General features: G+C 45.3%; 1 protein-coding gene across 3 annotated transcripts in view; it reads right to left on the reverse strand.

Annotated features, from left to right (window-relative positions):
• Window positions 1–24,642, reverse strand: part of grin3a (glutamate receptor, ionotropic, N-methyl-D-aspartate 3A) — a 195,034-nt gene extending 170,392 nt beyond the window's left edge. For all 3 annotated transcript variants that reach the window (XM_068030680.1, XM_068030681.1, XM_068030682.1), the window contains exon 1: window positions 23,785–24,642. In XM_068030680.1, the coding sequence (XP_067886781.1) occupies window positions 23,785–24,354 (570 nt within the window). In that variant the 5' untranslated portion in view covers window positions 24,355–24,642. The remainder of the gene's footprint in view (window positions 1–23,784) is intronic.
• Window positions 24,643–27,551: the final 2,909 nt, after the last annotated feature.

Genomic DNA, 27,551 nt, shown 5'->3' on the forward strand with positions numbered 1-27,551 from the left:
TGCAGAATGTCAAGACGACAAGGTTAAGGGCACTCTACCTGAATGCACGCAGCATTCACACCAAGGTAGATGATTTAAAAGCCCAAATAGAAGTAAATGGGTATGATCTAATTGCCATTATGGAAACATGGCTACAGGGTGACCAAGACTGGGAATTGAATATTCAGGATATTCAACATTTAGGAAGGAGAGACAAAAAGGAAAAGGAGGTGGTGTTGTGCTGATAATAAGGGATGGATCAGTACATTAGTAAGGGAGGATCTCAGATCAGAAGAGCAAAATGTGGAATCTGTTTGGGTGGAACTAAGAACCAAAGGGCAGCAAACACTGGCAGGAGTTGTTCATAGGCCACCAAACAGTAGTAGTAGTGTGGGGCATGGTATTAATCAGGAGATCAGAGAAGCATGTGGCATGGGTAATACAGTAATCATGGGTGACCTCAATCTGCATATAGACTGGGTAAACCTAAAGGGCACTAATGCTGTGGAAGACGAGTTTCTGGAGTGTGTTAGAGATGGTTTTCTAGGGCAGTATGTTGAGGAACCAACTAGGTAACAAGCTATTTTAGATCCAGTATTATTTAACGAGAAAGGACTAATTAATAATCTTGTTGTAAAAGAACCTTTAGGGATGAGTGACCATGATAGAATTTTACATTATGTTTGAAAGTGAGGTAGTTCAATCTGAAGCCAGGGTGTGAAATTTGAACAAAGGAAATTATGAAGGTATGAGGGGCAAATTGGCTGAGGTGGATTGGGACAATACATTAAAAAGTATGACAGTACATAAGCAATGGATAATCTTTAAAGAAATATTACATAGTTTACAGCAACTATACATTCCTTCATCGCACAAAAACCCCCAAAGTAAAGGCAGTCAACCATGGATAACAAAGGAAGTTAAGGATTGTAGAAGACTAAAAGAAAAGGCCTATAAAGTTGCCAGAAATAGTAGTAAACCTGAGGATTGGAAGGATTTTAGAATACAGCAAAGGAGGATGAAGAAACTGATAAAGAAAGGGAGAATAGAATATGAATGTAAGCTAGCAAAAAATATAAAAACGGACTGTAAAAGCTTCTACAGGTACGTAAAAAGGAAATGTTTGGCTAAGACAAATGTGGGTCCATTACAGGCAGAGTCAGGAGAATTTGTAATGGGGAACAGAGCAATGGCAGAGAAGCTAAATGATAACTGTGTCTGTCTTCACTGAGGAAGATACAAGAAATCTCCCAGAATTAGAGATCCAAGGGAATGAAAAATTGAAGGAAATTAGTATTGGTAAGAAGGTTGTATTGGAGAAATTAAAGGGGCTAAAGGTTGATAAGTCCCTAGGACCTGATATTTTACATCAGAGTGTTGAAAGAGGTAGCTATGGAGATAGTAGATGCATTGGTGATCATCTTCCAAAATTCTATAGATTTTGGAGCGTTTCCTGCAGATTGGAATGTCGCAAATGTCACCCCACTATTTAAGAAGGGAGGGAGAGAGAAAACAGGGAATTGCAGACCTGTTAGCCTTACATCAGTCATTGGGAAAATGCTAAAATCCATTCTAAAGAATGTGATAAATGGACACTTGGATAATAATAAGACCGCAATTGTTGACAACACTATCGGTAGGTGGCGCTGTTTTGGCACATGCGCAAATACAGCATGTGCCACGAAAACGTCACAGCTTGCGACTGTAGCAGCTGCCAGGACTAAAGATGGCGCTGCTCAAAGAATCACAGAGATGAAACCTGACAAACACGTGGCAGAATACAATGGCCGGAGTGAGAGAGTGGAGCGGGCCGGGGAGAGCAGCGCGGGGGCCGGGGAGATCAGCGCGGGGGCCGGGGAGATCAGCGCGGGGGCCGGGGAGAGCAGCGCGGGGGCCGGGGAGAGCAGCGCGGGGAGACCAGCGGTAGCGGTGCCGGGGGGCGAGGGGGGGGAAGGGAGAGGGAGGAGAAAGAGGGAGGGGGGGGAGAAAGAGGGAGAGGGGGAGAAAGAGGGGTAAGGAAGGGGGAGAAAGAGGGGTAAGGAAGGGGGAGGGGGAGAAAGAGGGAGGGGGGAGAGGGGGAGAAAGAGGGAGGGGGAGAAAGAGGGAGGGGGGAGAGGGGGAGAAAGAGGGAGAGGGAGGGGTAAGGAAGGGGGGAGGGAGAGAGCTGGGGGAGAGGGAGGAAGGGGAGAGAGTGGGGGGGGGGAGCAGCGGAACGGAAGAGGAGCGCCTTTTTCTGTGCATGCGCCATAAACACAACAGCAAAAGACTTACTGGCCAGTTCCTGGACCCGGTGACACCAATGTCTTCGCACGCTCGCTCCCCGCGGCTCTCTACGGCCTCTCGCTTCCGGCCCTCTCCATTCAGCCGTTCCCTCCAGCTGCGGATGCCCAATCCAGTTGCTTTCTCCCCTACCCAGTTGCTTTCTCTTCTTCTCCACAGTACTTCAGGCATTGCAACTGTTTGGTCCCTGCATTTTGCATGCTCCCTCTCCCCACCCCTCCCCGCTCTCCCCACCCCTCCCCCTCTTCACCCACCCCTCCCTCTACCCCCCCACCATAGTTGAATATCTGAAGTGCAGTTGCAAAGTCGGGGAAATAGCATGCAAAACAAAACCTCAACAATTCTGGGTTTAATTATTGAAAAGTTTTATTAAGTTCATTAAGTATCCGAGGAACTGCTGTGCATGGATACATGAGTGTTGTGTCCAGCATTCCCGTTAGACAGACAGGCCGAGTCTCTGCTATGCACAGCTAAAGAGATTGTTCCTGGAGAGCCTTGTGGTGAATAAACGCTTGGCTCTCTATTCCACTACTGTATTGTCCATGTGAAGAAGGCAAAGTCACAAGAGTCTGAGCTCAGTCTATTCTTGGTGAATGTTCCCCAAGCGCATCCCAATGTGCATTCCCAATTCATCCATAAATGCAATGTTCCTTTCCACATCATGATGAGCTCCGCAGCATGATCTAGTTGCCTTCGTTGCTTGAATGCTGACCTTAAGTCTCAAGGATTGTTTTCTCGACGGCATGTTTTACATGAAAAGAAATAAAGCAAATCAGAGTCAGAGCTTGCCTCCCTCCCTCCAATGAAATTACTGTTGAGCATGCTTTGTGTTCTGCGGTAAAGGCATGTACTGATAACACCGCCAATGAATCACTTAGTACCCACCTCAGCTGTAGGAGGCAGGATGATGTTACTGCCCCTATCTCGTGATGGTTCAATGCTGCTCTCAGGGAAAACATGAATGATGTGAGGGTGCTGGAAAAGAAGCACATTTCTTTTGGGCTATGAACATAAAGCTGGCCATTTAGCCCAGCAGTTCCCTGCTAGTGGTTATGTTACTCGTGCGTCTTTCCATCCATTCCTATTTAATCCTGCCTACTACTATCACCAGTTGTGTTCACAGCAAGAGCATTCACATTTCTGCTACCACTGGACACGGCATGCTTGTTTCTTTTAGTGCTCAGTCTCTTCTTGCTGAATGTTCCCCAAGTGCTTGACCCCTTTGGACGCCCTCTCTGCTTGACAGGCAGCAACTGGCAATTGCGGAGTCTCACAAGGCTCTGCATGGTTGTTTCAACGTCGGATGGGGAAACAGGTGGCTGTGTGTCCATGAGCACTGCCCTGATGGGTGTAGGAGCAGGTAACTGTGTGCCCATGAGCACTGCCCTGATGGGTGTAGGAGCAGGTAACTGTGTGTCCATGTGCACTGCCCTGATGGGTGTAGGAGCAGGTGACTGTAACTGAGCAGCAAGGAGAGGGTACCGCAGGTAGGGGAAGTGGAGATTTGAACAGGCAGGCATATGTATGGTCCATCAGATCATTAGGCCAGAGGGTGAGACGCTCAGGATCCAGGGTTTGTGACACGTGACTGATGTCCAGCGCGCGGCCACCTCCATCCGAAGGTGCTTCCGGGCAATTGCTGGGCATAGTAAATGGCTCCATCTCATCAGCCAGTCCTTGCTGCCAGCGGAGAGTCTGTTGCCGCAGCCAGTCCAATCTCCTCATGAATGCTGCCGTTCCACTCTGCAGAACGGCCTGTTGTAGCTGGTACAATTGATCTGAAAGCAAGCGGTATTTTTCATTGTGGCTGAGGGGCCTTGGCTGTTCCTCTGTAATCACAATGGCAGCAGCCATGCCTGTCGTTGTTGGTGTCTGAGATGCACGCCAGCGACAATTGGGGGCGAGCCTGTCCAAAGGCAGACCCAGATGCCTCTGCACAACAACAGCATGTTTGCAGGGCAACAAAGTCTGAATGGAGAAGATGCAGCTGCAGGTAGCCTGGCCATCATGTATCTGCAGTGTGTACTATTTGGCGCCAGAAATCACAGTCACTGTGCCTTCATCCTGCCACATGCGGTGGCCCAGACAATGGAAATGTTTTCAGAGCAACTCACAACAGGGACTGGAGAACATGTGGTGGCCCAGACAATGGAAATGTTTTCAGAGCAACTCACAACAGGGACTGGAGAACATGCAGTGCCCCAGACAATGGAAATGTTTTCAGAGCAACTTACAAAGGCAGAGCAACTTACCTTGGAACAATCTCCTGTGTCAAATAAAAATGAAGCAAGTCTCCAAAACGAATAAATAATTCAGATAAAATGCGAGAAAATGCCCGATGAAACCTCTCCTCCTTCCACTTTCAAAAAGTCGCGCCGAAGCTTTGACGCATGCGCAGAGGGCAAACTGGCGCGTCGTCGAGGAAGACGAAATAACGCGATGACGTCATCTGCGCATGCGCACAACGGTCCTGACAGGTCGAACCGCAGCACATGCGCAGAGATGAGGAGACTGTGTGCGCATGCGCGTACTGTGTCATCTGCGCATGCGCAAAGCGGTCCTGGTCAGCCGGACCGCAGCGCATGCGCAGGGGGCATGAGACCGTCTGCGCATGTGCGCACCGCGGCGCATCCTGATGACGTGTCCGATGAAGTAGCGTTGTCATGAATTACTTTGTAATAATAATCTGATTGGCCATAGACAACTTGGAGTTCTGAATGGGAAATCATGTTTGACAAACCTGTTGGAATTTTTTGAGGATGTTACTAACAGAATTGATAAAGGGGAGTCGGTGGACGTGGTATACTTGGATTTTCAGAAGGCTTTTGATAAAGTCCCCCACAGGAGGTTGGTTAGCAAAATTAAAGCACATGGGATAGGAGGTAATATACTGGCATGGATTAAGGATTGGTTAACAGACAGAAAGCAGAGAGTAGGAATAAACGGGTCATTCTCACGTTGGCAGGCTGTGACTAGTAAGGAACGGCAGAGATCAGTGCTTGGGCCCCAGCTGTTCACAATATATGTCAATGATTTGGATGTGGGGACCAAGTGTAGTATTTCCAAGTTCACGGATGATACAAAACTAGGTGGGAATGTATGTTGTGAAGAAGATGCAAAGCAGCTTCAAAGGGATTTGGACAGACTTAGTGAGTGGCCAAGAATGTGGCAGATGGAATATAATGTGGCAAAATGTGAAGTTATCCCCTTTGGTAGGAGGAATAGATATGCAGAGTATTTTTTAAATGGTAAGAGATTAGAAAGTGTAGATGTACAAAGGGATCTATCTGGGTGTTCTTGTCAATAAGTCACTGAAAGCTAACATGCAGGTGCAGCAAGCAATTAAGAAGGATAATGGTATGTTAGCCTTTATTGCAAGAGGATTTCAGTACAGGAGTAGTGAAGTATTGCTTCAGTTGTATAGAACCTTGGTGAGACTGCACTTGGAATACTGTGTGCAGTTCTGGTCCGCTTGCCTTAGGAAGGATATTATTGCCATAGAGGGAGTGCAACGAAGGTTCGCCAGACTTGTTCCTGGGATGGCGGGACTGTCCTATGAAGAGAGATTGGGGAAACTGGGCCTGTATTCTCCAGAGTTTCGAATAATGAGGGGTGATCTCTTTGAAACCTACAAAATACTTTAAGGGATAGACAGGGTAGATGCAGCTAAGGTGTTTCCCCTGGTTGGGCAGTCTAGGACCAGGGGACACAATTTCAAAATAAGGGGGAAGCCACTTAGGACAGAGATGAGAAGAAATTTCTTTACTCAGAGGATTGTGAATCTTTGGAATTCTCTACCCCAGAGGGCTGTGGAAGCTCAGTCATTGAGTATGTTTTAGGTAGAGATTGACAGATAGTGTGGGGAAAAGGCATTGAAGTGGATGATCAGCCATGATCACACTGAATGGCAGGGCAGGCTCGATGGGCTGAATAGCCTACTCCTGCTCCTATGTGCTTACTCATAAACCCTTCGTACAGGGAGAACCCTTCCACAAAAATTCCCAGAGGTTTGGAAAGGACAGAACGTGGGAAAGTGATAAGAAATGGGGTGTAAGTGTCAGGGAAACAAAAGGTGAACATGGAAGAAGCCCTCCATAAGTAAGGAAAGAAATTGCAGAGGGCAGGAATCTTTTCTACAGATGTGTGTGTTCCCATTGCAGTAAAACAGGGCATGTGAAAGCTGACTGCTGGAAGTTAAAGGGAAAGCCAATTAATTTTGTAGGAATGCACAAGGCTAGCCAAAAAAAAAAAGAGTGCCCAAGCAGGTAGCAAGGCAGACCCTTCTGTGGCCTTAACCGTGGTAGGGGATCCCACAAAGAATACCACTGTAGGTGCTGCAGAAGTAGAGAAAACTCCTGAAGGCTATTCGGATTTTGTTTTAAAGGAAAGGGTGTCTCATAGCCTTCTAGAGAAACAGGCAAACCCATTGTCCTACAGGAGCTACTCAATCCCTCATGCTGGGTAAAGGAATGACCTGCCCACAGAGAGCCTGCTAAAAGAAAAGGTTCTGGTAAAAGGGATTGAGGGAGGATACATGTCTGTACTCTAATATCGGGTCCACTTGCAGTGCGACCTAGTTTCTGGACCAGTTACTGTAGGGATTGTCCCTACTCTACCTGTGGCCCGAACAGACTTGCTACTCGGCAATGATTTACCTGGGGGTAAGGTGGTAGCAGCCCCAGTGGTCTTAAACCAGCCAAATGAGGCCAGGGAGACAGAACAAGTACAGGAGAAAGGTCCTGGAATCTTTCCTGCCTGTGTAGTAACCAGAGCCATGGCTAAGCAAGCTGAACCAGAGAGAGGTGAGCCAGTAAATTAGTCAGATGACCCAAAGGTCTGGATGTCAGAGACATCTTTTGGAAATTTAGGGGAAGAAAAGGAGATATACAGTAGACCCTCCTTAATTAAAGTCCAGCAGGCAGTCCCTGATTTAAAAAGGATAGCACAGCCTATCCTGAGGTAGAGCAGAGAAACTACCTGAGCATTACCATGTTAAAAATTAAATCCTAATGAGGAAGTGGAGACCCCCACAGCGACCCGCAGAGGAGGAGTGGACAGCAATTCACCAAATTGTAGTTTCCCCCTAAATATCTCAGATATTCTGCGAAAGCCCTGGGCATGTGGGTATCCGAAAGACACAGGCCCGGATTAGCCAACACTTTTACTGGCCACAAATCCACAAAGATGTGGTTAAATTTTGTTAGACCTGCAGGAGAAATCAGGTTGCACACCCTTAACAATACACAATATAGATGTAGGAGAGACACTGCCCGTCACACCCACACCACACCCCACCAAATAAAACAGAACCCCTATAGACTGAACCCCAATAAGGTAGCTCAGGTCCGCAAGCAAGACCAGTACATGCTGGAAAATGGTTTAATTGAACACAGCGAAAGCAGCTGGAGCTCTCCTATAATACTAGTTCCCACACCTGATGGTTCAGCCAGACTGGGCAATGATTACCGCAAGGTCAATGCAGTTGCAAGAACTGACTCATATCCAATCCCCTTTATCGAAGACTGCATAGACCAAGTAGGAAACTCCACTTGCATCAGTGAAATAAATTTATTAAAAGGATACTGCCAAGTTCCAATGAAAAGTTTGTATAAGAATCAGGGCTGAAAGCCTGAGAAATATGTGAAATGAATGTGTGTAGTGGTGTGATCCTATATCTGCTTTCTTTCTTTTGTTTTAAACCACAAGAAACAAACAGCAAAAATGAAATCCAAGGCATTTCTTTCTTCCCTTTTTGGGGGATGAGTCACGCTCACAGGAAGTGCAGCAATGGAAATACAAAAATAAACCGAGGAGTTATAAAAAAATATGAAAAAGACGAATTCACTTGCCTTCAACAAGATGGAGGACAAAGTCACATGACATGCCTACTCCTACACCAAAATACACAACCATGTCTGCTAGAACTGAAACCCATTAACCCCATCTGCATTGAAATTATACAGCTCATCACACATGGATGTGAGCGATCCACAAAGTGAGCTAAAACAAAAGCATTTGCAGACCGTCTCCAGCAACAATCACTATAATAAAGTGAAAACATCCCTCATCTTATCAAAATGGGCCGAAATCAGAAGCTATTGCATAGCCCCCCAGGAACTGAACGCCTAAAGTCACATGGACGAAACTAGCATGTTATGAATTTACCTTTTAAGGTAACCTTTTTGGAGAACAAAGGGAGTCAATAGTCATTCAGTCCAACAGTCTGAGATCTCCAGCTACACAGAGAACATTGAAAGCCATCTTGAATTCCAGTACAAGGCTGAGAGAGAGAGGGAGAGATCAATTCCAGCTAAGGCAGTTGAACCCTGCTGAGACGAGTTGACAACCACTGCAGCAGAGAAATAAGAGAGTGTCTTTTGAACAACTCCTCCACCTGTGAAAACTGTACTAAGAAATACCAGTACCATCTTCGAACTGAACTGTTGACTGCTAGGGAATTTCAGCAACCCTGCAAGGACAAGAGAGCTGGCAAATAGGCCTGCCACTTTAAAAACTTACTCTCCAAGAGGATCCCACAGGTTTTTCCTGAAAACAGCAGACTTTTATACATTTTAATGCCTCTTACCCTTTACCTTCTATGTTTTCTTGAGTGTGCATGAGAGAGTGAATGCATGGGTAGCATTGCAAACATTTCGGGTGATTATTGTTCAATAAATATTTAATCTTGCTTTAAACCCGCGAGAAACCTGTCACTGTCTGTTTATTTGACCAACAAAACACAGGGGCTGAACCACAAGTTTAACAAAAACACTATTTGTGGTCAGTTGGGAGGTGAATAGTGGAAACCAGCCATGCCATTTCCCAACTATTCATGACATTACTCTCGGAGTCTGAGCCATATGACCAGTGGAAGAATGAAGTGGATTGTGTTCCTACCAAAGAAGAAACAAGACATGGCCTTGGCGTTGTCGCTTCCTACAAGAAGTAAGCTCAGAAGTAAAGTGGTCTGATGCATGCCTGTCAATTGGATAGTGAGGAAGGTTTGAACCTTCTAATAGAGTTCTTGGATGAAATCTACAAGATGGTCTATTAAAGGCCAATGAGGTATGGGCAGACTTTGATAGATTTTGGAAAACAGATAGTTATTCCCTGGAAGAATATATTATGGACTTTAACAGACTATTTAAAAGATTGACAAAATTCAATTTGGGTATCCATAGATCAGTACTAGCATTCAAATTGCTGCAGTAAACCACCTTATAAGTACTAATGTAGTCATTAGTGAGTTGGTTCAAGATGGCTCCTGGGCTGGAAGCTCCCTAGGAAGCTCCCTTGCTGTTCAACTCTATCCATGGCCATCTGCTCCCATCCCTAACGTTTTCTCCCCCAATCTGCCCTCTTAAACTGTTTAAATTCCCCTGACTCTTTAAATCAGTTCATTTTAGCCCGATCTAAAGGCTAACAGTTAGTTTAGTGTATGTTACCTGGGCCCACTGCCCTCCCCCAGCCACACCTGCTCTTTGTTTTCTCAATGAAATTGATCCGGATGAAACTGACGAGCACAGCTGCCGATACTTCAATCTCCGATCCTGCTGTCTTCACAGTCCAGAGTGTCTGCAGCCACAGCATGCGGTAAGTCCATTGAGGTGAAGAAGGAGCTGCGGGACCCGAGAGAAGTCCTGAGAAAAGGTGCCCCGAACACCCAAAAAATCCACGAACAGTCCCCCCGGCCGCAACTTCAAAGCGCCCGCGGGAGATGGCTCGGAGAGCATCTGCAGCGCACTGTCGGCAATGCTGCATGCCTTTATTTAAACCACTGCAAAAAAAAAACCCTTAGCAAATGTAATCACCTCTAAGTCTGCCAAATGATGCTTCACCTCCCGAAGGACGTGGATGAGCTTTCCGGACGTCGATGGTGGGCACTGAGGAAATGGCTTATTACCTGCACCAGCTTCCCCACCCCCCCTCCCCTTCCCTGCTCCACCCTCTCAGCTCACCCCCTCACAACCCCGTCCCAGCCCGCCCCCCCCCTCGCACCATCTTCACCCCGCACCCCCTTCCCCTGCACCCCCCCCCACCCCCTCCCTCTACCCCTCCCCCTTGCATCCCCTCCTCCCACCGGCACCATCCTACACCTGTGTAGGGGCCCCAACAACCCCACTGCCTTGTGGGCATCTCGGGAGAGACCAAGGCTAAGGGAGTAAACCCTAACAGAAAATCCGGAGCGGAACCCCGTAGGCGGTCATGTGTCACCTTTGGCATGTTTCCGGCAGTTCCTGCAGCCATACTGGTGCCAAACGTCATGTCCTGCACTCCTTTGGACCCCACCAGAAAGGCCGAGAGGGGGGTTTTGACGACTGGGCAACTCTCAACCTCCATAAATTTGCCCAGGCATGCGCCATGGAGAGGTCACTCCATAGTTGCCTCACAGCGACTAAAACAACACGGAAGGCAGCAGTTACGGGTTATAAGTCCAGATAAATTGGCGTAGAAACTGGGCGCCACGGGTTGCCTTTGTCGGTGGGAGAGGTCATTGCACCTCACTGGACAGCTACCGCCCGCCTCAAACCGGGCAGCCCCCGGTCAATAAGGTTCTGTCCCGCCACAGTCTGCCTGCTTCAATGGGTGCTTGGAGCTCAGGGTCATTGCCCGAAAGGTGGACTGATACACCGCACCAAACAACATGAAAAAAGGAAAGAAGGTACCAGCCCTTCGCTTTGCAAGCTGGAACGTCAGAACTATGTGTCCTGGCCTGTCAGAAGACCTTACACAAATCAACGATTCTCGGAAGACCGCCATCATTAACAACGAGCTCAGTAGATTCAATGTGGACATTGCAGCACTTCAGGAGACTCGCCTCCCCACGAGTGGCTCTCTAGCAGAGCAAGACTACACCTTCTTCTGGCAGGGCAGGGATCCTGAAGAACCAAGACAGCATGGAGTGGGCTTCGCCATCAGAAACTCCTTGCTCAGCATGATAGAGCCTCCCTCAAATGGCTCGGAACGCATACTGTCCATCCGACTGCTCACCACCTCTGGTCCAGTACACCTACTCAGCATCTATGCTCCAACACTCTGCTCCCCACCTGAAGCTAAAGACCAGTTCTATGAACAACTCCATAACATCATTAGCAGCATCCCCAACACCGAACACCTATTCCTGCTGGGGGACTTTAATGCCAGGGTTGGGGCCGACCATGACTCATGGCCCTCCTGCCTTGGGCGCTATGGCGTTGGAAGGATGAATGAGAACGGGCAGAGACTGCTTGAGTTGTGTACCTATCATAACCTCTGCATCACCAACTCGTTCTTTCACACTAAACCCTGTCACCAGGTTTCATGGAGGCACCCAAGATCGCGTCGTTGGCACCAGCTAGACCTCATTGTCACAAGGCGAGCCGCCTTAAACAGTGTTCAAAACACACGCAGCTTCCACAGTGCGGACTGCGACACCGACCACTCCCTGGTGTGCAGCAAGGTTAGACTCAGACCAAAGAAGTTGCATCATTCCAAGCAGAAGGGCCACCCGCGCATCAACACGAGCAGAATTTCTCACCCACAGCTGTTACAAAAATTTCTAAATTCACTTGTAACAGCCCTTCAAAACACTCCCACAGGGGATGCTGAGACCAAGTGGGCCCACATCAGAGACGCCATCTATGAGTCAGCTTTGACCACCTACGGCAAAAGTGCGAAGAGAAATGCAGACTGGTTTCAATCTCACAATGAAGAGCTGGAACCTGTCATAGCCGCTAAGCGCATTGCACTGTTGAACTACAAGAAAGCCCCCAGCGATTTAACATCCGCAGCACTTAAAGCAGCCAGAAGCACTGCACAAAGAACAGCGAGGCGCTGCGCAAACGACTACTGGCAACACCTATGCAGTCATATTCAGCTGGCCTCAGACACCGGAAACATCAGAGGAATGTATGATGGCATGAAGAGAGCTCTTGGGCCAACCATCAAGAAGATCGCCCCCCTCAAATCTAAATCGGGGGACATAATCACTGACCAACGCAAACTGATGGACCGCTGGGTTGAGCACTACCCAGAACTGTACTCCAGGGAGAATGCTGTCACTGAGACTGCCCTCAATGCAGCCCAGCCTCTACCAGTCATGGATGAAATGGACATACAGCCAACCAAATCGGAACTCAGTGATGCCATTGATTCCCTAGCCAGCGGAAAAGCCCCTGGGAAGGACAGCATTACCCCTGAAATAATCAAGAGTGCCAAGCCTGCTATACTCTCAGCACTACATGAACTGCTATGCCTGTGCTGGGACGAGGGAGCAGTACCCCAGGACATGCGCGATACCAACATCATCACCCTCTATAAAAACAAAGGTGACCGCGGTGACTGCAACAACTACCGTGGAATCTCCCTGCTCAGCATAGTGGGGAAAGTCTTTGCTCGAGTCGCTCTGAACAGGCTCCAGAAGCTGGCTGAGCGCGTCTACCCTGAGGCACAGTGTGGCTTTCGTGCAGAGAGATCGACCATTGACATGCTGTTCTCCCTTCGTCAGATACAGGAGAAATGCCGTGAACAACAGATGTCCCTCTACATTGCTTTCATTGATCTCACCAAAGCCTTTGACCTCGTCAGCAGACGTGGTCGCTTCAGACTACTAGAAAAGATCGGATGTCCACCAAAGCTACTAAGTATCATCACCTCATTCCATGACAATATGAAAGGCACAATTCAACATGGTGGCTCCTCATCAGAGCCCTTTCCTATCCTGAGTGGTGTGAAACAGGGCTGTGTTCTCGCACCCACACTTTTTGGGATTTTCTTCTCCCTGCTGCTTTCACATGCGTTCAAATCCTCTGAAGAAGGAATTTTCCTCCACACAAGATCAGGGGGCAGGTTGTTCAACCTTGCCCGTCTAAGAGCGAAGTCCAAAGTACGGAAAGTCCTCATCAGAGAACTCCTCTTTGCTGACGATGCTGCTTTAACATCTCACACTGAAGAGTGCCTGCAGAGTCTCATCGACAGGTTTGCGTCTGCCTGCAATGAATTTGGCCTAACCATCAGCCTCAAGAAAACGAACATCATGGGGCAGGATGTCAGAAATGCTCCATCCATCAATATTGGTGACCACGCTCTGGAAGTGGTTCAAGAGTTCACCTACCTAGGCTCAACTATCACCAGTAACCTGTCTCTAGATGCAGAAATCAACAAGCGCATGGGTAAGGCTTCCACTGCTATGTCCAGACTGGCCAAGAGAGTGTGGGAAAATGGCGCACTGACACGGAACACAAAAGTCCGAGTGTATCAGGCCTGTGTCCTCAGTACCTTGCTCTACGGCAGCGAGGCCTGGACAACGTATGCCAGCCAAGAGCGACGTCTCAATTCATTCCATCTTCACTGCCTTCGGAGAATACTTGGCATCAGGTGGCAGGACTATATCTCCAACACAGAAGTCCTTGAAGCGGCCAACACCCCCAGCTTATACACACTACTGAGTCAGCGGCGCTTGAGATGGCTTGGCCATGTGAGCCGCATGGAAGATGGCAGGATCCCCAAAGACACATTGTACAGCGAGCTCGCCACTGGTATCAGACCCACCGGCCGTCCATGTCTCCGCTATAAAGACGTCTGCAAACGCGACATGAAATCGTGTGACATTGATCACAAGTCGTGGGAGTCAGTTGCCAGCATTCGCCAGAGCTGGCGGGCAGCCATAAAGACAGGGCTAAATTGTGGCGAGTCGAAGAGACTTAGTAGTTGGCAGGAAAAAAGACAGAGGCGCAAGGGGAGAGCCAACTGTGCAACAGCCCCGACAAACAAATTTCTCTGCAGCACCTGTGGAAGAGCCTGTCACTCCAGAATTGGCCTTTATAGCCACTCCAGGCGCTGCTTCACAAACCACTGACCACCTCCAGGCGCGTATCCATTGTCTCTCGAGATAAGGAGGCCCAAAAGAAAGAAAGAAGTGGGTAAACCTATGAAAATGGCATCAATGAAATTTGACATGGGGCGTAAGGCAAGTATTTTTGGAAAGTCAGTGGATCTACAGTTTACCCAGTCAGGACATTATTGTATCCCTTTAACAAAACGTGATGTTTCTCAGAGTGTTAGAGAAGTATTAATGGCATTGGGCAATAAGAATCAGAAAAAAAAAACAAAATGTCTTAAAGTTACATGGACAATTTGCTGACCCTACTTGTCAAATCATGAGGACTTCTGCTTCTAGTTCTGTTCTGAGACTGTTCTGTGACCTTCATTTCCTTGTCTAATCTATTCAGGTTATGGCCTCTACTTGCACTTCCAGGTCTGTTGGGACTACTACAGTGAGATCGCCCTCTTGCACTATCAGAGGGTCTTTCTCTGGTACGTGATTGTTTTCTGACACAAAAGTCACTTCCAGACCCACAATCAGTACTTCCACTGTGCTTTCTTACTCTCTACTCTTATACCCCATTCCACCACTCCATGGACCTTGCTTCTTGGTCATCATCCTGAACATTCAACCAATATTTAAACTTGTCAGTAGCTTTTCCTGCACATCCCACAACTGTCACATCCCTCCATTCAATGCAACCTTCCAGAATATATGTCACCCGAGTATCTACTCTGGGCACTTGGTCTTTGGATATGATAGCTCTGTCATGTGTGTCATGATCATTCACATTACTACTATCTGGCCCTTGATCTAACATATTTGTTTCCTTAGGGGCTTTATCACAAAACACCTTGTCCCATACCTTTAGATCCATGGCAACTACCTCATTAAAGTCAAGTGCCAATGGAAGGCTTATAATAGGATGTAGCAGCGTCCTCTGATACTTTTTACGGATAACACACTTTTTACTAATCTCTTCTTTTAGCCTCGTATACTCTTCATCAACTATCTATCTATCTATCTATCTATCTATCTATCTATCATCAACCACATCTGTATCCTTTAGCAGGGTTTTTACACAGAGAACATTAAAAGCCATCAAACTGTTAAGGTTCATTCCTCACGATTACTCAGAATTAATAACAAAATCTCAGATTTTGAACACCTGACAGAAGTAAACGAGGCATCCTGTACCTCCAAGTCTGCTCATGCATTTTGTGATGAAAGTCCTAAGGAACCAAATATGTTAGATCAAGGGCCAGATCGTAGTAATGTGAGTGATCATGACACACATGACAGAGCTATCATATCCAAAGACCAACTGCCCAGAGTAGATACTCGGGTGAGATATATTCCCTCCATTCAATGCAACCTTCCGGATGTGACAATTGTGGGATGTGCAGGAAAAGCTACTGACAAGTTTAAATATTGGTTGAATGTTCAGGATGATGACCAAGAAGCAAGGTCCATGGAGTGGTGGAATGGGGTATAAGAGTAGAGAGTAAGAAAGCACAGTGGAAGTACTGATTGTGGGTCTGGAAGTGACTTTTGTGTCAGAAAACAATCACGTACCAGAGAAAGACCCTCTGATAGTGCAAGAGGGCGATCTCACTGTAGTAGTCCCAACAGACCTGGAAGTGCAAGTAGAGGCCATAGCCTGAATAGATTAGACAATGATATGAAGGTCACAGAACAGTCTCAGAACAGAACTAGAAGCAGAAATCCTCATGATTGTGAAATTTTGGTGGCTGCCATTAAACTTGAGGATAAACTGATAAGAGGCAAAACAAAGGAAATTAATAGAGAGAGTTTGCAGTTTATTCTGAGGTACCAGATAAGGGGCAACCGGGGTTGACACATAGGTGGATTTGTACTGGAAAAGTCCTTGCAGATGGGACTTATAAGGCTGAGTGAGGCGAGCTGCAAGGGGTTTTGAAGAGTCACTGGGTGATACAGATGTTATAGATTGTACTTTCCCACAACTGGAAAAATAACCTTAATCTTTTTAGCTTTTTTGGCCACATTCGTAGGAATGCAGATCGATCAACACAAAAAAACACATTTCTCCAAAGCATACTTTTCAGAGAGAAGTGTTTCTGAAATGGCCCAAAGAGGCAATAGCTGCAGAGGAAAACTATGGAAACTAAACAAATGTGTCCATGGCCTGAATGATGCTTCCAGGGTGTGATATTTTTCAGTGAGGTCTGTTTTGGTGAAAATAGATTGTGTTCAACTGAAAACAGATCCTGCAATGTTTTATTGGTATCATAATGGAAAACTTTCATGCATCTTCATGATGCGTGTTGATGATTTCTTATGGGGTGGTACTGTGAAATTTGAGAAATGTAATTATAGGATTAGCATAGAATTTAAAATTGGGAGTCAGGCTTGTGGAGCATTTAAATAGATCAGTTTAGATATTAAGCAGTGTAGGTGTGAAATAACTTTAAATAAACAATCCTATTTAGAGTGCGTTACTCCCACCCCAGTTAATTGTACAAGATTGTCAAAGAATTATGGTGTTATATCTAAAGGAACTGAGCAATTATGAAGCTTGATTGGTCAGTTGAACTGGTGGTGCACACAGACTCGATGAGATGTTAGTTTTGATGTGTTGAAGTTAAGTGCTATGATGAAACACCCTAAAGTTGAGAATATTTTAAGTGCAACTAAAACATTTAAAAAATTAATTCCAGAGAAATGCTTGCTTAAGTTCCCATCCTTAGATTACACAAAGAACATGAAACTCGTCATTTTCAGCAACGTTTCACATGCTAATCTTCCTGATGGGTATTCTAGTGCAGCTGATTTCATAATATTTCTCATGGGTAAGAATGGGAAATGTTGTCCTTTAAGCTTGGAAAGTTAAGAAAATAATTAAAAAGTTTGTTAGAAGTACTTTGGGTACTAAAACACTGGCCCTTGTGACGGCAGTAGATATGTAGTTCTATTTTTCAAATATTTTAAGTGAGATCCTGTACAATGCATGTACTGAAGATAGTACACTCATTGTATGTTATGTAGATAATCGTTCATTGTTGGATAATGTACACTCTACAAAAATTGTGAGTGAGAAAAGGTTAAGGATTGACATTGCTGGCTTAAATGTTAGAGGGAAAGGAAATCTCTAAAATTAAATGGGTGGATGCAAGTCATCAATTGTCTGATTGTTTTACAAAAAGAAATGCCTGTGCAAAGAAATTGTTGGGGGTCCTAGAGGATCGGTGCCTCGCTAATGGAATGCTTTGTACAGAACTTTGTACAGTTTTTGATTTAATGTGTTTTGTAATTTTGGTTGTACATATACACTCAAATTTTTATTTAAAGAGAGAGAAAAGAATCTGTTAGTTTGACATTAATTGTGTTTAATTGCATACAACTGAGGATCCACTTGTGCCCCTATATATAGGTATAGAGTGAAACTGAGATTGTTGGGTTAGGAGATGCAAGCTTGTAATGTGAAACTCTGTCAATAAATGTCTAAGTGTGTAAAGTTTGACTCCAGTTCTATCCTTCACCAACTGGCTTTCTGGAGTATAACAAGCGAGACTGCCTCCTTCCACTGTTCCTCTCCAAGACTGCCTGTCTCCGCTCTTGCCTCAGCTCTTCTGCTGCTGAAACCTTCATCCATTCCTTTGTTATCTCTAGAGTTAACTATTCTAATGCTCCCCTGGCGGGCCTTCCATCTTCTACCTTCCACGAACCTGAGCTCACCCAAAGCTCTGCTGTCTGTATCCTAGCTCGCACCAAGTCCCATTCACCCATCACCTCTACAGACCTACATTGATTCTCACCCCGAAAATGACTCAGACTATTTGCAGCATTGGTGTCATATTTGACCCCGAGATGAGCTTCTGACCACATCAGCGCCATCACTCAGACTACCTATTTCCACCTCCATAACATCCCCTGACTTCGCCCGTTTTAGCTCATGAACTGCTGAAACCCTCAGCCATGCATGTGTTACCTCTAGATTTGATTATTCCAACACACTCCTGGCTGGTCTCCTACATTCTACCATCCCTAAACCTGACATGATCCAAAACTCTGCTGCCCATGTCTTAATTCACATGAAGTGCAATTCACCTATCACCTCTCTGCTTGCTGACCTACATAAGCTCTAAGTCAAGCAACGCCTTGATTTTAAAATTCTCATCCTTGTTTTCAATTCCCTCCATGGCCTCGCCTTCATCTCTCAAATCTCCTCCAGCCCCACAACCCTCCGAGTTAACTGCATTCCTTGAATTCTGGCTTTTTGAGCATCCCTGGTTTTAATGGCTCCACCACTGGCTGCAGTGCCTTCAGTCGCCTAGGCCCTAAGCTCTGGAATTCCCTCCCTACACCTCTCTATCTTATTTTACTCCTTTAAGACACTCCAGAAAACCTACCTCTTTGACCGAACTTTTGGTCATCTGACCTAATATCTGCTTATGTGGCTCAGTGTCATTTTGTTTAATGATGCTGCTGTGAAGTGCCTTGGGACATTTACTACATTAAAGGTGCTATATAAATATAAGTTGTTTTAAAATTCTCACCTTGGTTTTTAATCCCTCTGTGTCCTTGCCCCTTCCTATCTCTAACTTTCTCCAGCCCTTTGACCCTTCGAGATCTCTACATTCTGCTACTTCTGGTCTCTTGTGCATTCCTGATTTTAACCGCAACATTACTGGCAGCCGTGCCTTCAGTTGCCTGGGCCCTAAACTCAGGAATTCCTCCCTAAATCTCTCTGCCTCTCTCTCTTTTAAGACTGTCCTGAAAACCCACCTCTTTTGGTCAGCTTTGCTAACATCTCCTTATGTGCTTTGGTATCAAATTATATTGCTACATTAAATAACATAAATACAAGTTGTTGTGATGTACTTATATTGTTTATTACTGAATTCTGTAGTGCCAGTTGCTTTCAGTTTTTATTTCATAATTGCATTAATTTCATTTAATTCACACTACTTCTGTGTCACTTAACATGACAGCGAGAAAACTCAGGACTGAGCTTTGAAGATTCACTGTAGGATAATGGGCAACAGCACTTAATGTTTATCAGTAATTCTTGTCTCTGCTTTTACATATTATCCGACAGCACAATTTTTCAAGCCACTGAAAAATAATCCAAAACACAGACTGTATAATAAAACATGTAACAAATTTCTGACAGTAAGTTTAAGGCAGTAATCCAATCTTTAAAACACTGTTTAACTTCATAAACTGTAACATTAAAGTTCTGGTAATTTATGATGTTATCTGTATTGCTGAATTGAATCTCCAGGTTGTAACTCACTGCCAGACATTTAGTATTCTATATATTCGAATCTATTGGTTGGGATTATAATCCCTCACTGGTAACCATTATTCACTGTAATTTTACAATCACTTTGAAAGACATTTGAAATAGTCTTACAAGACACCCAATAGCATTTGTATGGAAGTACAATGATTATCTTTGCAATATTTTGTTCAAGTTTCATCTATCAATTTCTGCACAGGCAACTATTAACCGTTTTACAAGAGCAAAATATTGCGGATGCTGGAAATCTGAAAATAAAAACACAAAATGCTGGAAATGCTCAGCAGGTCTGAAAGCACCTGTGGAGAGAGAAACAGAGTTAACATTTCAGGACGAGGGGTCATCGTAACGTTAACTCTTGGTTCTCTCTCCACAGGTGCTGCCAGACCTGCTGAGCATTTCCAGCATTTTGTGTTTTTTATTAACCGTTCTCGTTTCTCTGTTCCAACCAAAGGCGTCTCAGTAGTTTCCATTAGATGGCGCTCTGAATCTTTACCAACTACAATCGAAATGACATTTTCTGAAAAAACAGTGTTGAGCACGAAGAACAGAGAAACTGGTTCAAAGGTTTTACTGTCAATTTGCCAAACAGTGGATAATGAATCCATCCTAAACTATTGCAGCCCCAATGCATGTCGTAAAAAGGATACGATTCTGAAACCTCCCTGAATGTTAGGCATGCAGGGGAAATTTAACTTTAATTGATGCTCACTTCATGTAGCTGAACAGAAAACTCCATGATCAATCACCCTCACGGGACCACAAGCAAACCCATCCCACAGGAGGTTTCCTGTTAAAAATAAGGGGTCCGGAAATAATCGCCCGGACTACTCCGTATGATGAAATCGCAATCTACCAAAATCCAGAAGCTACAAAGTTGTAGCAAGCAGTAGGTCGGTAATCCAATAGACAGATGAGTTTCAAGAAATACAAAAAAAAAATGCAGCCCAGCCCGAAGAAGGCAATGTCTGATTGTTATTTTAAGTCGTGAGTTTATACAAATTTAACACCTGAGAGAAAGCAACAATATTGTTGACAATTTGGGATGATAACATTTTCTCACTCGTCAGTATTTTGGTAAACATATATATAGACCTGTTCGCCTTTAAATGCTGACATGAAGTAACAGAAAGGCGAATGGAGATATGACCATACAAGTTCAAAACCCAATATATACACAAATAATGTAGAGTGCACCGGCCATCGAAGCAGCAATGGTGTTGAGTCTGCAGCTCCCACCTTTCCCATTAAAGTCACTTCCAGTGAAATAATCAGGCAGGAGATGATGGTGTCCCTCTGCCCTGAATACTGCTACAGTACAATGTCAGGAAAAGTTCCGGGCAGTTCCTGACCGCACCACCTCTACTAACATGGGAATAACTTAACTGCACGTCCACAGCAGAGCTTTATAAAACTAAGGCTGTGGTTATTTTCAAAATCACTTCTGCTGGGGCACAGGTAATTTCCTCCATGTGTCCTTCCCAAAATGTTTCCTCTCTCCAAAGTCACAGGAGGGGACATGAGTGGTGCGGTGAGGAGGTACCTGGAGCATTTCTAGCTGCCCCGCACTGGATTTCAGGGACATTACAGACCCAACTCCTCAAATTCGCCCATGCCTCATTTTTTGCGTGTATTTATCCTGCATCAACGATGTTACTTTTTTTTTTGCGAATTCTGCCTTTCCCTACGCTCTTTTGAAAACTAGCAAATATGTTCACTTCCCGAATCCTATATTAAAATGCGTTCAGTATCGCCTATCGTTAAAATATTGATCAGGAAATAGACGAATTAGCTTTGGTGGAACTGAGTCCCACTTAACTTTTGGCAGATCCTTCTGCATGCAGCAACCGGAGGTCTGAGCCCGCCCGCATTTGAAGTCACCTGCCCTCCCTTACATTTTAAATAGGCGCATCGGCTGTCATTTTAACCCTTGCCGTGTCTAGTAAACAGGGAAGTCCTTTTCTGTTCACACCGAAGATGCTGCCACGACAGCTTTGATTTGTGTAATATCTGTAAACGAAACAGCCCTGGACAATGGGGACGTTTATCCGATGTGCGAAACAAATCATGGAGCGTTCTGCTTCGTCCTTTTATCCCGAACATTGAAATGAAATAATATGCTGCAAATCAGTTGTCCACACGTGTCTCAGAAACACCACACAACCCTGTATTTATCAGTATTTTAAAGGGTATATCATTTGCTGAATTTCTATTTAGTTCTGGTGAAATGTTTAATGATGCGACCTTATATAATTTTAGTGAAGCAATACATAACGTTATATTTGCTGCACTGCTCATGTAGTTTAACGGGCTGAAGACTAACTTAAAATTTTGGGGGAAAAAACCTTTATTCCCCGCAACGAAAGATCAATTGAATTGCTACTTCAAAATTGTTTCTCATTTACTTGGGGTGAACTTGGTAAAAACACAAATGGTTATCTCAGGAAGGGGTCGTGGAGGGAGAGATTGATGGACTGATGTGCCCGTGTCACTCAGTTATATCGAAGACTGCGACTTTAGCCACATTGATCCAGGCGCAACACTCCATTGTGTTCCGACGCCAGACTGGGTGATGAGGCTGGTGTGGACTGGGTGATGAGGCTGGTGTGGACTGGCTCTCTCCCATCAGCTGGAACTTCTGCTCGACCCTGTCACTACACAACGTTCACACCAGTTCCAGCATTTTGTCTTGTGCTGAAAGATGTTTTCTACCTTTCTGGCGAAGTAAACTTATCGTTGCTACGAAGTGAACATCATTTTACTTTCCACCTCAATAACGATGCTGGGATTTTCAGAATCATTTTTCTTAAGCGTTTGGATACTTCAAAGGCAGATTCAATCAAAAGCGAAGTGGATTATTGTCTGAAAAGAATGTGCAGGGCTAGAGAGAGAAGGCAGGGGAGTGGCAATAGGTGAATTGCTCCTTCAGAGAGTCAGCACAGACACGACGGGCCGAATGGCCTCCTCCTGTGCTGTAAATATTCTGTGATCCTATGATTATAGAATATCAACTTATCAACTGAGTTTCATCACTTATTTTAACATAAATGTGTCTTTTTAATTTTATAAATGTTTAAACTCGTGACAAGACATTTCTTGTTTCCTTTTTTCCCCTTTCAGTTTATACTTTTACAGAAATCTGCCGCTTAACTCTTGCCTTTGAGGTATTTTTAACGTGAGTTCCAGTTATGTCCCGAGAAAGAATATTTTAAGTGTCCTCAAGTTACGAAAGCTAACACAGCAACTCGAAGCGTTCCAAATCTTCTTTGAATCCTGAGAGGTTTCCCATCAGTTGCTCTAACCGAAAGAGAAAATTGTCAAATTATCAAGAGAAAGTGTTGAGATTTGCCCATTTTCAACTCCGAACCGAACTGCAAAAGCGGCTGTTGCCTCATCTGCCTGGCGCCTTTCTGCCAACCTTCATTTCATCCGTCCATCATCACTGGTTCTTGAATTATCAGAAAGAGGATGTGATGATATGATCCCCACCGGATTCGCAATTATAGAATTAATGCTCCAAAAAGGTCTTCAAATAATAATTTCAAATCAATACAGCCGTGGGTGGCGAGATTCAAGTTTCTGGGAGCTCTCTCACCCCCCGCTACCCCCTAAGAACTGTACAAATGTCAATTTTGAAAAACGTCAATTTAATCTATTTTCTCTACAGGTGGCCCTTACATATTTCGGTTACATTTTTAGAGTTCACTGTTAACTATCTCGCCTCCAAGTCTAATAAACACCTCACCTCGGGAGCACTGTTTCAGACTCGTTATTATGAAACAAGATCAGCAACACTTTGGCTTTGGTCAACTGAATTCAAACCACTGATCACTCAACATACATCGCCTTTATATTGGTCTGCCAAACCGTGTTCCCGCACCTCGCCACCATCATGCAAATACTTAAGTATTTAATTGTCCAACTCACAACGAAACGCAAGTAAACATAACGATTTTTTTTTTAAAGAAACTTCAGTTTGGGATCTTTCTCCTCCGAAACAATACTTCCAACATAATTTGTTTGATAGAACAGAATCATTCGGCGCAGGAGGCGGCCATTCGGGCCATCGTGCTTGTGTTGGCTCTCTGAGAACGCTACCCAATTTAGTAGTCCCACTCACTCCCCGTGTTCTATCCCCACAGCCCCGCAAATATCCCCCCTTCGAGTGGAATGGAATTAATTAGGGTGCAATTTCACCTTTACCTAATTATCTTGACTTTATCACACGAGAACATTTATTTTATAACTTTTGTTTTCAATGATAGAATGATACAGCATAGAAGGAGGCCATTCGGGCCACCCTGCCTGTGCTGGCCCTTTGGAAAGGCAATCCAATTAAGTTCCATTCCCCTTGTTTCCCCCCGACAAAATAAAATTTCACCACTTGCCTTTTTGAAAGTTATCTGCTTTCAGCACCCATTCAGTCAGGATGTCTTACCTTGAACTGCCTGGGATATACCTTGCCCACGATGCTGACCACCGGGATCTGGATGGTGGACGATAGGAATTCCAGTTGCAGCAGTTCCCTGGTGGTCTGAGGGAAGGCCAGGATGGCACTGACCCCTTGCACCACGACCGTGTGGCAGACGCTCTCCAGGAAGGACTGGGGGTCCCTCCGCGAGGACGGGGGCACGCTGAACACCGGCAGCTCCCCCAGCCCCGTCTCCATGCCCATCACCAGCTCCACCGACAGGTTGTAAGGCAGCAGGTCGCGCCGGCCATTCAGCTGCCGCACGGCGCGGAGCAGCGCATCGCGGGCGCCCGGAGACGGAGCTGGACTTGTCCCCAGCGCGGAGCTGTTGGACAGAGCCCGCGGTGGAGCTGCAGGAGGAGGCGGCAGCAGCAGCACAGCTCCGAGGCGGACCGTGTGCCCGATGCGCTTGAGGATCTGGCAGGGCTGAGGGTGGCTCCGGGAGGCGGGCACGCTGCTCACCAGCAGCAGCAGCAGGGCGCAGAGCGGGCGTAAAAAGACCCCCGGGAGCAAGCGGCTACCCTCCAGCACTCTCATCACCTCGCAGCAAGCGCTGGGTGGGAACAAGACAAAAATAAAACACAGAGCAAATAAAGCAAAAAAAAATTCAGCCAAAAAATAAAATGCACAAGGATGCAAATGCAAAGGAAAAAAAAAGCTGCTTTGTCACTTCAGAGTGTTAAAAGAAAGTGCAAAAAAAACAGCTTTTTGTTGTTGTTATTTTGCTTGAGAGTGCATGAGAAACTGCAGCGCAGCAAACACCAAACTTGTTGCGGCTTTAGAGCGCAGTTGCGGCGTCTCGCGCTGGCCAGCGCCACATTCTACGTTCCATCCATTGTCCGAGAGCGAGGGAGGGGCGGGGCCGTGCTGGCAGCCACCGCGCCTGCGCAGCAGGCTCCACCTCTGCTTGCAATGGGCGGGGCACTTTGGGCCCGATTTTAACTCAGCGGGAGTCTATGGGTTTTTATATGTGTCAGGGCCAATTTGCACAAGACACTGGCTGCTTCTTGGGTATGGTCATTTTGGATGACAATGATGTCACCCAACAAAACTCAATTTTAGCTGGAGGGAAAAAATAAACAAAGTGCACAAACTATTACTCCAAATTGGATACAGGCAACTCTTTTTTTGCACATCAGCTCCAGTTCCACCCGTGGCGGAAAGCCTCAAGCATTACTGGTGGACGCCGCGAGCACACTCCCTTTATCAAATGCCCAGGCACAGACGCAGTCACTCAGGAGAGAAAGGCAGCCGGAGTGACCACCTCCATTGATTCATGCACTTCTGGCTTGTTGTCCTTGTTAGCCATGACTCAGTTGGTAGTACTCCCACGTCTGCTAAGTCACAAGGTTCCGGGTTCAAGTCTAGGACTTATATAGAATCATCGAATAGTTGCAACACAGCAAGAGGCCAGTCAGCCCATCATGTCTGTGCCAGTTCTCTGCAAGAACAACTCACCTAGTCCCTTTTCCCCATTGCCCTGCAATTTTTTTCTCTTCAGATAGTTATTCAATTCCCTTTGGAAAGCCATGACTTAATCTGCCTCCATCACACTCTCAGACAGTGCATTTCCAGATCCTAAACTCTCGCTGCGTAAAAAAGCTTTTCCTTATGTCGCCTTTGCTTCTTTAGCCAATCACCTTAATTTGGTGTCCTCTGCTTCTCGATCCTTCTGCCAATGGGAAGTTTCTCCCTATCTATGCCATCCAGACGCCTCATGATTTTGTACACCTCAATCAAATCTCCTCTTAATCGCTTTTCCAAAGAGAACAGCCCCAGCTTCACCAATCTATTCACATATCTGAAGACCCTCATCCCTGGAACCATTCTTGTGAATCTTTTCTGCAATCTCTCTAATGCCATCAAATCCTTCTTAAATTGTGGTGCTCGGAACTGGACACAATACTCCAGTTGAGGTCGAACCAGTATTTTATACAGCTTTATCATGTTAAGCAGAACAATCTAGGCTGACACTCCAATGCAGTACTGAGGGAGTGCTGTACCGTCAGAGGTGCCGTCTTTTGGATGAGACATTAAACTGAGGCCGCATCCGCTCTCTTGGGTAGATGTAAAAGATCCCCTGGCACTATTTCAAAGAAGAGCAAGGGAGTTCTCCCCAATATCCTTGCCGATATTTATCGCTCAATCAACAACAGTAAAAAGATAGATTATCTGATCATTATCACATTGCTGTTTGTGGGAGCTTGCTCTGCATAAACTGTCTGCTGCTTTTCCTACATTAAAACTGCGTGGGTTTTCTCCGGGTGCTCCGGTTTCCTCCCACAGGCCAAAAGATTTGCAGGTTGGTAGGTAAATTGGCCATTATAAATTGTCACTAGTATAGGTAGGTGGTAGGGAAATATAGGGACAGGTGGGGATGTTTGGTAGGAATATGGGATTAGTGTAGGATTAGTATAAATGGGTGGTTGATGTTCGGCACAGACTCGGTGGGCCGAAGGGCCTGTTTCAGTGCTGTATCTCTAATCTAAAAAAAAAAGGTGATTATACTTCAAAAGTACTTCATTGGCTGTAAAGTGTTTTGGGATGAATGGTGCTCATGAAAGGTGCTATATAATTGTGAGTCTTTCTTTCACTCTCCCCATTTTTGTATTGCTGGTCTTTTTTGTGAGGCCAATGATGAGTGTTTGCAACTTGCTGCTATTTGGAGAAATGTGTTCCCCTCTTCTATTTGTTTCGCAATTAAACAATGCGTCTTAGAAGGATGTACAAGGTGTGGATGGATTTTTTTCCTGTAAAAGGCACTGAGCTTCATCAGTAACAGTATGATTTATTTTTGGGAGAGTTACGAAGTTGCAGAAATGGTTTTCAGTTGCATGTAATTCAGCGAGTCAGGATGCAGGAGTGAGTGGGAATGAAGAGGTCTGCTGATCTATTTTAAATGCGCTGCTGATTTCCCATGTGATTGCTCACAAGTGAGTCAGTGGTTACACCCTTGCAAAAGGATTTGATGGGCTGGGGGCTTGATTGACCTGGAGTTTCCACATGTTTTCTGCCCAGGTATCAGCACAATCTGTTCGATAGATTTTGGTTAGGCAAGAGTATTAAGAGCCACAGAACCAAGGCAGGTAGATGGAGTTAAGATACAGATCAACCATGATCTAATTGAATGGTGGAACTGGCTCAATAGGCTGACTGGCCTGCTCCTGCTTCTGTACTCCTATCTGGGCACAATTGGCTGAAATGTCCAGGGAGAGAATTTTGAAAGAAATTGGTAAGAGATTTTCTCAGTCTTGTGGTCAATTTTTGTTGTTGTTGATTTATGTTCTAGGAATCAATAAATAAGAACCATTTTTTCTGAATGAAAAGAAAATTGTACTGAGAAAGCCCACAATTTCCTGAACTGTGAGCGAGTGAAGTTCCACACAGGGAGCTCACATGTCAAGAGTCAACCCTATATATCACAAACATCATAGTAAATAAAGTTCAGGGAGTCCATTTAACTGTGTAAAAGAGTTCTGTAAAAGCTCACAGTCTTCCCTACAACAGCATTCAATTGGCTGTTGAGTATCCCCAAAATGTTTGCTTTTACTGCCCTATGTGGAAGTCTAGTTAGGTGTTAGTCACCTTTTGTGTGAAGAAATACTTCCTGAAATGAGTTTTGAACTTTCTCTTTACCTATTTCTGCCTACATGGGCTTATCCTTGTTATGGCTTAATTTAAAATAATGCTCAGAATAAACTTTCCTACTCTCCTTGATATGTTATACTCCTTTG

Source organism: Heterodontus francisci, chromosome 4 (genome assembly GCF_036365525.1).
Source record: "Heterodontus francisci isolate sHetFra1 chromosome 4, sHetFra1.hap1, whole genome shotgun sequence".
NCBI lineage: Eukaryota > Metazoa > Chordata > Chondrichthyes > Heterodontiformes > Heterodontidae > Heterodontus > Heterodontus francisci.